The 13,768-nt window shown below is 37.4% G+C and overlaps 1 protein-coding gene, 2 long non-coding RNA genes and 1 pseudogene across 3 annotated transcripts; 3 read left to right on the forward strand and 1 right to left on the reverse strand.

Annotated features, from left to right (window-relative positions):
• Positions 1-343: 343 nt before the first annotated feature.
• On the forward strand, positions 344-738 carry LOC118484052. The gene is made up of 3 exons (XR_004872618.1): positions 344-385; positions 473-616; positions 723-738. It is a non-coding gene; the product is annotated as an uncharacterized LOC118484052 (long non-coding RNA).
• A 446-nt stretch (positions 739-1,184) lies between these two features.
• On the forward strand, positions 1,185-1,711 carry LOC118484048. Its single transcript, XR_004872617.1, has 3 exons — positions 1,185-1,277; positions 1,362-1,436; positions 1,587-1,711. It is a non-coding gene; the product is annotated as an uncharacterized LOC118484048 (long non-coding RNA).
• Positions 1,712-4,565: 2,854 nt separating this feature from the next.
• LOC110888379 lies at positions 4,566-6,923 on the reverse strand. The gene is made up of 4 exons (XM_022135910.1): positions 6,687-6,923; positions 5,911-6,213; positions 5,397-5,830; positions 4,566-5,307 (listed from the first exon to the last, which is right to left on the reverse strand). The coding sequence occupies exons 1-4, from the start codon at positions 6,921-6,923 to the stop codon at positions 4,566-4,568; spliced, it is 1,716 nt and encodes a 571-aa protein (XP_021991602.1).
• Positions 6,924-7,674: 751 nt separating this feature from the next.
• LOC110913746 lies at positions 7,675-8,339 on the forward strand (annotated as a pseudogene).
• The last annotated feature ends 5,429 nt before the right edge of the window (positions 8,340-13,768 follow it).

A 13,768-nucleotide genomic window follows, 5' to 3' on the forward strand; every position in this document is an offset into this window, starting at 1 on the left:
CGGGGCTACGTTTTGGGCACAGTTCCTGGTCATCTATAGATCATCCGAACTCATTTAGGAACAAACACTTTGGAGCTGGATCAACTGTTAATTTTGGCCAAATAATGAACATGTTCGGGAACATTAGCCAGTTTAATTTAATGATGCTGACGGCACGAGGATATGTCTTCTAATGCTAATCGGTCAAGGTTTTTTGGGTTGGCAAAAAACCAATGCAGTTGATAATATGATTTTAGACCTTGTGGATAATTTAGAAGAATTCAGACAATATCCATGGGGTAATTATTTTTGGGAAAGTACTTATAGTGCTATATACAATTTGTGCAATCGGAAAATGGATGACGCTAAAGGTTTTTCTTTAGCTGGATTTGTGTGGCCGTTCAAGGTACCCGTAAATGTTTATTAATATAATTATTTTTGAAAACATATAAAGTTAAATATAAATAACCCTTAAATAAATTCTCTTGTGTAGATGTGGGTGTTGGAGACTTTTCCTCATTTTAAGAATTCAAGGGAATGGTATCAAGGTGAGACGATTCCAAGATTTTTGGGATGGAAAGAAGGCAAGAAGTTTATGAGGAGCAGTGTCGATTCATTGCTACAAACAGCTGCAAACGTAATACATTTTATTTTTAAATATACTTAAAAAATAAATATACACTTTTTTATTGTTTATATTAATATATATTAATAATTGGGCATATTTTTTAAACATTTTGCAGAAACGTGAATTTAGACCGTCTTTGGTTATATTGCCAACTCAAAATGAGTTGCAAAGTGCGTGGTATTTGTCTAGTTCAGATTATTTAGACGCTGAACGTCGGATGTATGCCAGTGCAATGCTGGGCGAGAATCCGGTTCAAATTCCTACAGAAATACCCATTCAAATGCCCACAGGATTCACGGGTCAAAATCAACCAGAAATGCAGGCCGCCCCAGGTGTCGTCACACAAGAACAGCTTGCGTCTGTAATGGGGGCTCTGTTTGGTCCCGATGGGACGAATGAAGGTTATAATCCCGCAACGGATCGAGATGAGATTCCACAACAGAATTTTGTTCCCCCTCCGACCCCGTTTCGATCAAATTACGAGAATGACCTGATTTCACAGTTTAAATCAGTCTTGGACGAGAGGCTGCTCGAGAACAACCAGAGACTTACCAATATGTTCATGGGAGAGTTTTCGCAATCATATCGATGTTCTCCAAAGCAAAAAACGGTCAGGACTCCGGTGACCGTACGAACACCAAAAGAAGAGGCACACACTCAGAGTGATAATGTAAGGTGTTTTATGAATAATTTTTTTTTATAATAACAATATCCACCAATAACTGTTAATTTACCTGTCATGCTTTTCTTGTAGGCTGTTGCCGATTCATTTATCAATTACGATAATGCCTACCACGTCTCTATGAGCCCGATGGTGAATGAAGATTTTGTAAGTTTTTCCAATCTATATATTTTAATTACTTATCATTTTTTTATTACTAGTATAAATTTAAAAAAATTAAGTATAAATTGTGTAAATGAAAGTTAATGAAATTATTTTTTAGAAAGTTAAATTAATACATATATACAATATTTGTAGAATGAGGATCCTGAAATAATCAAACTGAGACGATCCGAAAGGCTTGTAAAGCCCGCAGCAGCTGTGCTATCCCCGTATGTGGCTTACAAAAGATTGAAAGATAGAAAAGCCAAAAGGTTAAGAAACGAGGATAGACAAATTGAATTCATCAAGCACTGGTATCCAAATTGTGGCAGTAAACATCTTTCCCTACTAGCGGGGAATTCTGTCGGTCCAAATTTTTGGGAGTCATTGCTGGGCATGGACGGTCGCGGCTGGTTAAGCGATGATGTAAGTAATAAAAAAATAATTTATATTTTTTTTGTATATTGTATTCAAATTAACTTTAGAATGTTTAACAGCATATATTTGGTGGATGATCCACATGTATCATTCAAGAAATGAAAGTGACCGGTGGAGTATTCTACCCCCATATTTTCAAAATTATTTTCGGTACACGGCCGTCGACCATACCTGTAAAGGTTACTTTACTGGGCAGGTTGACCCTTTTCCATCAATACATACTGTTGACGAGGTAATGTTGACGAACTTATTAATTACTGAATAAATGTATTTCGTATTGAATTAATTTAATATTTTGCTTACTAATTATATAGGTTTACGTACCGTTGTATATAGAAGGTGCTCACTGGTTTTTAGGCGTTTTCAACCTTGCCAATTACACGCTAACGATATACGACAGGTATTAGCCAGATTTAACTGATTAGTACTCCAAGATACATGTTACTAACTGTGTTAATTTGTTGCTCTTTTAGCCTTTTAAATGCTATGGAAAAGGAAAGAACGGATGTGGTGTGTCATATAAATTTTGTGTTTGACCACTGGCTACGAACTCATGGTTACAATGCCCACAGACCATTACCGTTAACTTACCATTTCCGACTTATTTATGCAACCGATGCTCCTCAGCAGTCCGGAGTTTTGGGAGACTGTGGGGTTTGGGTTTGCATATTTCTTGATAGGTTGATAAATAAAAAACCGTTGAATGATGATAAAGATACTCAGAAAACAGCGGAACGTATGTGACGTCAACTTGCTTTACTATTTTATGATTCCGTGTTACCAGATACTACAACTGACAACAACCTTGATGATGATGATGATCCTGTATTAGAAATGTAATTGTATTTTTTTGGTTTAAAAACATTAAATATTTTTCTACTCGTCTCTATGTGTATATATATGTGTCATTTCCACCTTTATTACACATGTGATATCCTCCATTACCAATGACAAGTATTCCTCCTTCCGTTTCGATCAATCAACAGAATTGGGATCGCCAATGGTCTCCAAATGTTCTTGAATTTTACTACGATGGGGATACTCCTAGTTGCTATTCTTCTTACACGGGGTTAACACCACTAGGAAAAGATTGGTGGGGGGGGGACTGCTTGGATTTACTGGAGCAGGTTTTATTCAAAAAACGGTACCTTAATAATAAATATTTTCGTAATAAAAATCTGTTTCATTATTTTTGTAATAAATAAATTACCGTTATTTTTTAGCACGTAAAAGCATGGTGTAACAAACTCATGTATGAACGAGAGAATGCAAGGACGCTGTCGTCAAACGATTATCGTTGGACAGTTCTACCGCCAAATTTCTTCGACATGTTAAATAAACAAGATATTGATGCAACCAGATACGCAAATGGTTCTACACCAACATATCCTCCATTCTGGGAAATTGATACGGTAGGCTATATCAAATCCCTTTTTTTATTTTATTATATCCGTTTTTTATTAAATAAACAAGATATTGATGCACGACTCTCACTCTTACTCCACACCTATTTAAACACGTCTTGGTTCACTACTCAACTGGCATCCCCCTTTTTTCTACCTCATGGCAAATCAAGAAAACAACATTCATCTACACTTTCATATCAACGTCAACATTTTCCAACCGGTTAACCACCCAAACCCACCCTCAGATAACCCCGAACCAAACAATTCACAAACTCGTAACCCCCCAAACCCGGTGCAACAGCCAACACGTGAAGAACCATTTAGCGGTTCAAGTCAGTGTGAGGCGGTTGATCCGTCACCCAACCCCGATGAACAACAGCGTCCTTTGGACCAGATTATTCCACAAGAAAATTTGCCGGTTACTGCTGACGAAGACTCAGACGAGGAATCTTGTTTCGAAAGGCTGTACGATAAAGTGCGTTTTGAAGCTTATCGTGCGGAAATGGAAAAAGGGGTAGAGTATGATTCTGAAGCGGAAGACCATTCCGGCTATTAGTTAAATGTCAAGGTTTTTTTTTTTTTGAAATAAGAACTTAAACGTGTTTGATGTAATTTTCCCTTTAATTTTTTTGCTAAGAATTTTTGTTTGGGTTTTTTTATTTGCAGCATTGATTTAGAACCTAAGATTATTCACTTTTTGCAGGTATACATTCCTATACCGGACAACAAACAAAATTGGTTGCTTTTTCAAATAAATATAATTGACTACAATTAAGAATTTTTTTTGCTAATACTTGTGACACGATTAATTGCGGAGATTCATTTTGCGTGCACAGAAGAGTACATCAAATTGTTCTAGAATTTGAGTCTCTATTTTTGTGGTTTCTCGGACGTATATCGTACTGGCAACAGTCAGAAATAAATGAGACGCGTTCCATGCAAATAGTAGGGGATTTCGTGTTGCCTCCTCAAACAAATCGTATTGGCAGAAATTCAGGAGTCATCATATGTATGCTAATGGAAAAACTTATTTGGAATCGTTCTTTAACATGGATCGAAGGAAACCTTCAGGATGCTTGTTTCAGATACAGACGATACATGGCAGATGAACTCTACACCGGGCGCTTCACACCTGTTAATGTTTAATGGTTCTATGTATGCATGTAATATAAAAAAAATTAATAACATATTTTAATGAAATGATTTTCAATATTAATTATTTGCAACTAAATACACTTACTATGTTACTCGAGAAATTAAATTAAATTTCACAAAATAAATTAATAAAGTATTAAAAGTCTCCCAAGTTGAAAGACGGATATATATAATCAGCAGGAGATTGTGTAAAATGCTCAGGATTATCGGTTTCTTTCCCTTTCCCTTTGTCTGGGTCTTTGCGAGTACGAACTTCTGACGGCATGGGCTGCCGACATACATCCCGATGATGACCATATGAGTTACACCGGGAACAATACAGGGGAGTAGGTTCTTCCCCGCGGGATAAGATTCGGTTGTTTTCTCGAGGACGACCAGCCTGGCGTTTTGTCATATGTGGCAGTTGAAGATTAATAAGGTCTTCTGGAGTCTCCCATTCAGATCTATGAGGAAGAGGATAAATCGCTTCTTCATAAGTTTTCTTATAGACTTCGTTTGAGTAACACGGGAAGCAATACTTACTGCAATCGGTTTCACCTAAAAATTTTGAAACGGCAATAACATGCCCGCATGGTAAACCAGAAACCTGCCAAACTCGGCAACTACATGTTCCATTAACAAAGTCCACTAAACCCCCCTTTCCACTGTCTGCAACAGAATAACTGTTTAACTCAATCCCAGCAACCGTCCATGTTCTAGACCCTTCAATTTTTTTAAAAATTTTCTTCTGTGCCCATTGTGTAAGTAAATGTTTTTCGTGTATACCTTGCAAACGGCGATCGTAAAACCACTTTTGTACAGATTGCCGGAAGAACTCTAAGAGTTGTGTTACCGGCATTTTACGCGAGTGTCTAGATAAAGCGTTAATAGACTCCGCGCTGTTAGATGTCATATAATGATATCGATTGCCTGGACAATGCGCACTTGCCCATCTACCGAACCCAATACTTGTTAGAGTGTGACGTACTCTAGGAACGGCAAGACAAAGAGCATTAAATGACTCGTTAAAATCAGACAATCGGTACGATTTGCATGTCTTCCACCACAGCTTCTCATTTTCTTTTTTTTATCAGAGGGTAAACGTAGGTTCATCATTAAATGACGACAGCATAACCCATGATAAACATGTGGAAAGACGTTTCGAACAGCCAGATGTATAGAATTCGCTCTATCCGAAATTATGGCCATTTCAGGTATTTCACCGATACATTCTTTAAGCTTTGACAGAAACCATGTCCAAGATTCACCATCCTCTGATTTTCCTATTCCATAGGAAATTGGTAAAATTTGGTTGTTTCCATCCATCCCGACCGCTAAAAATAACGTCCCTTTAAATTCACCCTTTAGGTGTGCAGCATCAATGATCACCACCGGTCTTAAATTACATATAAAGGTACGAATCTGAAACAAAATTATTTAAAAAAAGTCAACAACATGTAGTTTGTCGAAATAAAATAAAAACAGAGAATCCTATAACTTACCGCAGCACCAATCGCGACAAAGACCATCTCAAACCGACGCTCGTCATCAGTCTTGATATGTGTAACAGAACCAGGATTTGCCCGCTCTAGATTGTAACAGTAAAGTGGTAGTTCTGCAAACGAGTCTTTGCTTGATCCTTGTAAAAGCTCTAGTGCCAGACTTTTTCCACGCCAAGCTTGACTAGTGGTTATCTCAACTTGTAATCTTTGTCTAAAATCTTTCACTATTTCATTACAACGATATATTCTTCCACTATCTTTTAAAGGTTCTTTTAAATAATGAGCAACAACATTTGGGTTTGCCTGACGAACATGTGGGTACGTTAGCGTCTTCGAGCACGTGTGTTTATCGTTAAAACTCTTAACAAAAAACACCCCACTATCTCCAAAACTCCTTGCACGAAAACGCCAACCGCAACCGTCCACCAAACATGACACTTGGTACCACTTTTAGAGGATCTATCTACTTTAAACTCAAAGTGTTCTAACAAACATTTTTTTCCCAACTCAAGTTTCATGTCTTCTTTGTTATTAAATACGTGACCTGGTTCAAAAGTAATTGATGAAGATCGCGAACAATTTTCAAAAGAATTATCAGGATTTGGTTGGGAGTCGTTTACAACATCATAATTTTCTTCATCAGTATAGAAATTTAAATCAGGAACTAAAAATTTTTTTGGAGTTGAAAAACTAGATGATCCAACACCAAACCCTTCAATCACATATAATTTATAAATTTCAAAAATATTTTCCATATCAAAATTATAAAAAATTACAAGATCTTCATCTTTTATTATATCTATTGGATCACTAAAGGAAGACAACCGATACGATAACTTCGTAATGTTTGTAGAACTACACATGTTTGACACTTTACTTAGAAGAGCAGTGTATGAAAGGTTGGGTTCAATTTCTAAACCACGTCTACTTGAATAAGCATCAGCAACATACTCCAACTTTCCGTTAACGATTTCCCACTTTCCGCCATTGTATACAACCAAACGAATCTTCATAATTATAATTTTAAGTTGGAAACTTCCTTTTACAAAATGCTAAATGTTTTTATAACTTTAAACAAATCTGTTGCACAAACAAATACAAAAAAAATATAGGGAAAAATATATAACGGCCACTCACTAAATATAAAGGATTGAAACGGCCTGAGCCAGCTGAAACGGCTCGAACCGTATGTTGAAACGGCCCGGACCATCTGTACCGGCTTGGAGCCAGCTAAAACGGCTCGGCGCAGTTGAAACGGCACAAGCAGTTTACGGAAATGGCTCGGACCCAGCTGTAACGGCTCGGATGACAGAAGTGGGGTCCATGCGTGTACGGTAACGGCTTGGCTAGATCCTAGGAACACGGCTTGGCTCGTTGAAGGAACTTGGCTAAGATCTTTGTACATGAGCCGATTGTAACGGCTTGGCTAAGATCTTTCCACATTATCAGCCACGTGGCGTTCCATGGTTGCTTCTCAAGCTGTTACAGGCATTGTCCGACACATGTCAAACGGCAAGTGGGTGGCCATTAACCAAAATTCTTGTGCCGTCTCAGGATATTGAAACGGCTCGACAAGGGGTGTCCGGTGGCCAAATTCGCAAAGACGGTGTTGCAGTGGCCATTTTGGTGATTTTCCCATCCAATAATCCACACACCCCCAGGCTGTATCCGACAACCCCACCACACACACTCTTACACACGCATAAAAAACCTATATATACTTCATCGTTTAGATATTTCACACTTAAAACTAAACCAAAACAATTCACTCACAACTAGCAAACTGTAACTACCAACTGAAAACAAATTAGTAATCAGATTATGGACATCTCTTCAGCTTCTGAATGTAGCAGCAGCACCGGAGAACTAATGCTCGCTTCACGAACCCCAAAGAAGAGAGCCGGAAGGAAGAAGTTCAAGGAGACTCGACACCCGGTTTACCGAGGAGTGAGGAGAAGAAATCCCGGCAAGTGGGTGTGTGAAGTGAGAGAACCAAATAATCAATCAAGAGTGTGGCTGGGGACATATCCGACAGCAGAAATGGCAGCCCGGGCACACGATGTGGCGGTTTTGCCATGAGGGGGCGGTCAGTTTGTTTAAATTTTGCTGACTCAGTTTGGCGGCTGCCTGTACCGGAGTCTAACAATGTAAAGGATATACAAAAGGCAACGGCTGAGGCTGCAGAGGCGTTTAGGCAGACGGAAGAGGCCATGGAGTTGTTTAGACAGACGGAGGATGCGGTGGTGGGACCGAATGAATTGCCGGAAGTAGTGGTCTACGCGGATGAGGAGGAGATGTTTGGAATGCCTGGATATATTGCTAGCATGGCTGAGGGACTCATGGTACCGCCACCTCAGATGGTGGGGTATGCTAACTTTCGAAATGATGAAGATTTTTATGTTGACATGTCTTTATGGAGTTTTATGTAGTTTCTGTTAGTAAGACAGATTTTTATGGGGATGACTGGCTTAAACCTTTTTGTATACAAGCCAATCAAGTATGTATATGATGTATTAAAGTCAATTCAAATATAAATAATATATTCTATTTAACATCAAAATTTTGAACGATTGGTGATCAAATATAAATAATATATTCTATAAATATGGTTTAAAATTGTCGAACTTAATCATGTTTATTCAATCATAATATAAATATAGATACCAAGTTAGAGATACTTACTTGTAGGGATGATTATCTTTGAGGATAGAGATGAAGTTATGATTCCCGTTATGGTACCTTGTGTTGATGGATCACACTAGAGAGAATTTTTAGTATTGGTGTTCTTCGTCAGTTTTTGATCACTTATCATCAATGTATAAAGATCAATGAATAAAGGGCATGAATAGTGATCCGTTATAAAAACTCTATGTATTCTATGTTAATGGTACCTAAATGGAAATCATAATTGCCCCTCGAACTAATCATAATATTCGTGCAAGATCCGGACGGATCCACCAACTCGGTTGGGTGTTTCGAAACCAACTTGAGCGCCAAGGTGTTTAAGCAAAGATGAAGGAGCTGTGTGGTTTCTGTTTGTTAATTTAGGGAATTAGGTATCTAATACTAACACATTAAGGCATATGGTCCAGTGATTCGTGGGAGGCTGGTTAAATACCTAAGCCGGGCGGACACCAAGAACCCGTACTAAAGGAACCCACAAACGGGTGTAGTAGAGTACCATCCGATCATAACTTCTTCACTATCCCCACAAATGTAGATACCCGGTTTCATGTTTTACTCGCAAATGTCAAATTCGACTCAAAATTCTCCATGATCCCCGTTTCCGCCACAATTTTCACAGTTCATACCCAAAACCAAAGTGTTCCCGTAACCCAATACATAGCTAAAACCCAAGCGACTCCATCCAAGACTCGTAGGCATCATAGACGGTCGAGAAGTGACGGCTATCGAGAGCTACCTTTGTCACGGGTATGGCCCAATGACCCGATTAATGGTAATATTTCTTTAGTCAATTAGATTTATATGTTTGTGAATTTATAGAGGTTTAATTAATTAATTGATTGATTAATTGTATTAAGAATTTAAGAAGAGAAATAAGACTAAAAATTCACCTAATTTTAACTAATAAAATAAATTTAATGGATTAAGCTAGAATAACTATTTAGTGGTATAATATATAAAAATTTAGAATAACTTTTATTAAATAAGTGTAGATTTATAAAAATCAAAGTAGAATTTTATAGAAATTACTTTTATATAGTTAAATTAGTGTGTCTGTTTATATTAATTTAAAGGGATATTGGATTTTAATAATCCTAAGTTTCACCTGTTGGCCGATAATAATCTCAAGTTTAAAAATTCCCTCCAATAATCTCAACTTGTAAAAGTTTGGCCGCCATTGATCATTTTCTAACATTGGTGCACTTAAATCAATTAAGGAGTCTTTAGGTGTAATTGAATCTATTAAGAAGACCAAATTCTTATATGATTGGAAAGGATCAATGACGGCCAAACTTTTACAAGTTGGGATTATTGGAGGAAATTTTTAATGTTGGGATTATTATCGGCCAATAGGTGAAACTTAGAATTATTAAAATCCAATAACCCTAATTTAAAAGAAAGAATAAAACACTTTAAAGTTTATTACATATAACTCTTTAGTTTATAAATAATATAAATCTTTTATAACCTTTTTAACATTAAGTTATACACAGAGTAAAATCATATAGGGCAAAATAAATGTCAACTACGATGACCTGGTGAGCAAATAGGGTAAAATCACAATTCATGGTATAGTAAGTAACATAAAGCAATTGTATAACTCAAACAAGCAAATAAGTTCTACATTGAAACCTTTGTTGACTTGTATTAAAATCGGTTTCTATCATTCCTAAATGAAGTCCCCCTAAAATGGCCAATGATTAGTAATGGGATGTCAGATTAATAGACCTATCATATGCTCCCTTTCGGCTTCTACAGAGTTAATGAATGTACGTTGATATGCAGGTGTTTATCAAGTAAGCACACAATAGCACATAAGATAACAAACAATCATAAAGTTGGATTGTGCAAGTAGGTATGAAAAGTAGTAGTGTCTGTGTTTTGGTATAATCACATGTAACTTCCCAAAAGTGTGTAAAATATAGTAAACTGAGAACTATGGTGTCACACCCTGATATCCCGGTGGGCCCGAACTTGGGGTTTATGCATGATGATTGATACAGATATTCATATGTAGCACAGCGGAAGTCATGGGATTATAAAATAATATTATAAAGTACAAATATCCAAAATGTTCGAAATAAATATATACAGACGGAAAGTGTACTAAAGATCCACAGGCGAATCGAAAATAACAAAAATGACTATTAAGACTTCTAGGCCTTGCATGGAGTCAAAAATTCCAATATGCATATACCGAGCAGCTCCAGCCTATTCCGTATTTGCTAACCTTTGCTTAGTCTTTTGAAAATGCGTATAACCCATACGTTTTGAATATCTTTTCAAAATCATTTATTACCATAAGGTATATCATTTTCATAAATAACTTGGGACAAAGTGATATCCCTTGTTACCAGTATTACGTGCTCGTCAATACGTATGGGGCCTCGAACGAATCTCCGATACATGATTAACCGACACACCACTTTTCAATAAAAAAATAATAGAATTAGCGTCTGTCAGGTGTATGCCTACACCCCGAGCTTAGGTTGTTGCCACTGGCAATTAAGTGAGCCGAGGATATCCGTACACGGTCGCATTAACCCTCAATGTATTAGTATTCGAGCATAACATATTAAAACAAGTTATTTGGATTTTGGACATCATTCGCCATTGATCTCATACCCGACCAAGCGGCTAATGTCGTATCCCAAGCTCGTATAGGGAAAATAGGCTAAGAGTATTTACATGAGATTATCATTACCAATCAAAAATATGTTAAGCACAACTGTTAATCGAAACAACTAATACATATTTAATTTACTAGAGGCTCCTAGCCTGGAATGGACGAAACTATGATCCGTTAGAATGTTAACATGTCTTATTTAAGTCATAAGACTTGGACCGGTTAACTTATAATAAATTCGCAAGGCTCGCTAGATTAAGCAGAGACCGGATGGAATGTGGTTTGCACCCTCATGAGTATTATGACTCGTATAATATAGGTCAAACAACCATACATTCTGATTAGAACTGATTTGGAAAGGTTTTGACCCGATTCGACTAACTTATATAAACTATGTTATTAGTCAACCGTACGCGCATAGGCGGTATCGGGTGATCTGATTGGTCTATGGTAAGTCCAATATGCCAAAACATGTTTATTATGTTGCTACATCAGTTTATAACTCAGATTATATGTACATCATGTTTCAAAATCAATTTATGCGCAAAAGGGCATTTTAGGCATTATTTAGGCATAATATAAGGACTTTGCATAAAAACCTGACAAATGATACGATCAAAAGGTATTACCCTTAGGGGTTATTCCCTACAATAATACAATCATATTACAACTTCAAATCAGTATCTGAACTACCCTAAACGATTCCGGATCGAAAGTCAAAGAAGAAGTCAAACTGTTTGACTTTCAGTTGCGAACCGAGCTCTAAGCAGGAAATACCGAGTTGGACATGATCTAACATGTCCTAATACGTTATATAAACTGATATAGTGTCAAAATTAAGGTTTCGATACTTAGAAGTACATTTAACGTTAATTACGAAAATCTGCGTTTTTGACTTTTAATAAATAAATTTTGACCCGTCATTTGACCAACTTAACGTGATCTTCAGAAGATTCCCTCATAGAGGATTAACACCTACATCATTACGATCATGTAACCATGTTCAATTCGAATATTGGCTTGACCGAAATGGTCATAACCGAAAGTCAAAGCAAAAGTCAATTTTCATGACTTTCGGCTATTAACTAGCCTAATAAATGAAACAAGACTGAGTAAGAACTGTTAGGATCTGAGTTTGGATTGATTGTGATTTGTGTTTGAAATAAGATGAACAATGAAAGAGTAGTGCAGCGAAAATTAAATGGAAGCAAACTTTTCACAATCAAACAGAAGAAATGCTTTCAATCATACATTTTCAACAAAGAACCAAATGCTTAAATTTATTTCAAATTTTGATTACAATTGCATGTATGATTCGCAAACTCCCCCTCAGCCCGAGCTCAGTAATTTGTTCGTGCAGGAAGAAGATGGTGAAGAGCTAAACAGAACAGTACAGAGTACTTGATGCAGGCCCAAGCGTGGAGGAGCGGGCCATCTTGTATTTGGAGGCCCAAGATCGTGTAACAAAAGGGGCTTCACTAAAATGGCTCTAACTTGGGCTACGGGGGTCCGTTTTGGGCGTACGACCAAGCGAAACGAATGTGAGAATGAGCTCCATCTTGCTGCAAACAGCCTACGGCGGTTTGGGTCATCGTCCGGGCCGAAAAACGCTTATTTCTATTAGTTATTTGTATTTTTATGTTTTTTGGACTATTTTGGGCATTTTGTTTTAGGCCGTGTGTTTGGCCCGTTATCTTTTTTAGGCCCATTTCGAATTTCTGTTCTTATTTATATGTCCCTTTAGTAATTGAAACAATCAGACTTGAATTTTGAGAAAACTGAATTTTCACTTCAAATTCTGTGGCCTTTGGGTTGCAATTTGGGGGTTGGGGAAGAACTACACGGGTATTCGTAGAATCAACGTGTTTGATCTTCATTATCGTACTACTCACTACATCAGTCGTACTACTCACTACATCAGTACTGTTCTATTTATAGGCACTAGCAAACCACTGAGCATCTGAGCTGACGTCACCATGAAAGTGACATCTAACCTCCTAACAAACTCTTAACAACTGACCTATACAAACACTGCTATGCTAACTACTGATGTTACAATACATTACATAAAGTAGACATAAACAGCTGCTGCATCCTTCCACTGCTGTGAACCCAGCAGTACTTGAAACAAGGCAGTAGATTGAGCAGCAGAGCTTTAGTTCTTCAACAGTCTTTGACTTGATCAGCAGTTGTAGGTCAGCAGATTGCATGATCAGCAGATAGGAGGTCAGCAGATGTTGAAACCACTTTCAAGGGGAGAGATTTGCATGCATAACAGCTGCTCATTCTGGATCCACTACTCTGATCCCGTTTTGGCTTCTATTATCTGTTCCTTTGGCAGGGTTCAATCCCAACAATCTCCCCCTGGAACAGATAATGCCAAAACTCTTCATTATTGGTAGATCTTTATTGCCTCAACAACAGTTCCCTTATTTGCCCTTTGAGTTGTAATTCAAAGGTTAAGGCATCTGTATCATCATCATCATCATCCCTGCTAAGTGGAAGATCAAGGAGATCCTGCAAATCTTCAAGACTCTGGCCAAGAGC

This window comes from Helianthus annuus, chromosome 2, assembly GCF_002127325.2.
Source record: "Helianthus annuus cultivar XRQ/B chromosome 2, HanXRQr2.0-SUNRISE, whole genome shotgun sequence".
NCBI classification, from domain to species: domain Eukaryota; kingdom Viridiplantae; phylum Streptophyta; class Magnoliopsida; order Asterales; family Asteraceae; genus Helianthus; species Helianthus annuus.

Bases quoted from the DNA above. Each gene is read 5' to 3' on its own strand.
- LOC110888379 (XM_022135910.1), bottom strand. From the start codon at position 6,923: ATGAAGATTCGTTTGGTTGTATACAATGGCGGAAAGTGGGAAATCGTT. The intron at 5,831-5,910 runs GTAAGTTATAGG...ATTTTGTTTCAG, and splicing joins TTGTCGCGATTGGTGCTGCG to ATTCGTACCTTTATATGTAA. The intron at 5,308-5,396 runs GTACGTCACACT...GACATCTAACAG, and splicing joins TTTGTCTTGCCGTTCCTAGA to CGCGGAGTCTATTAACGCTT.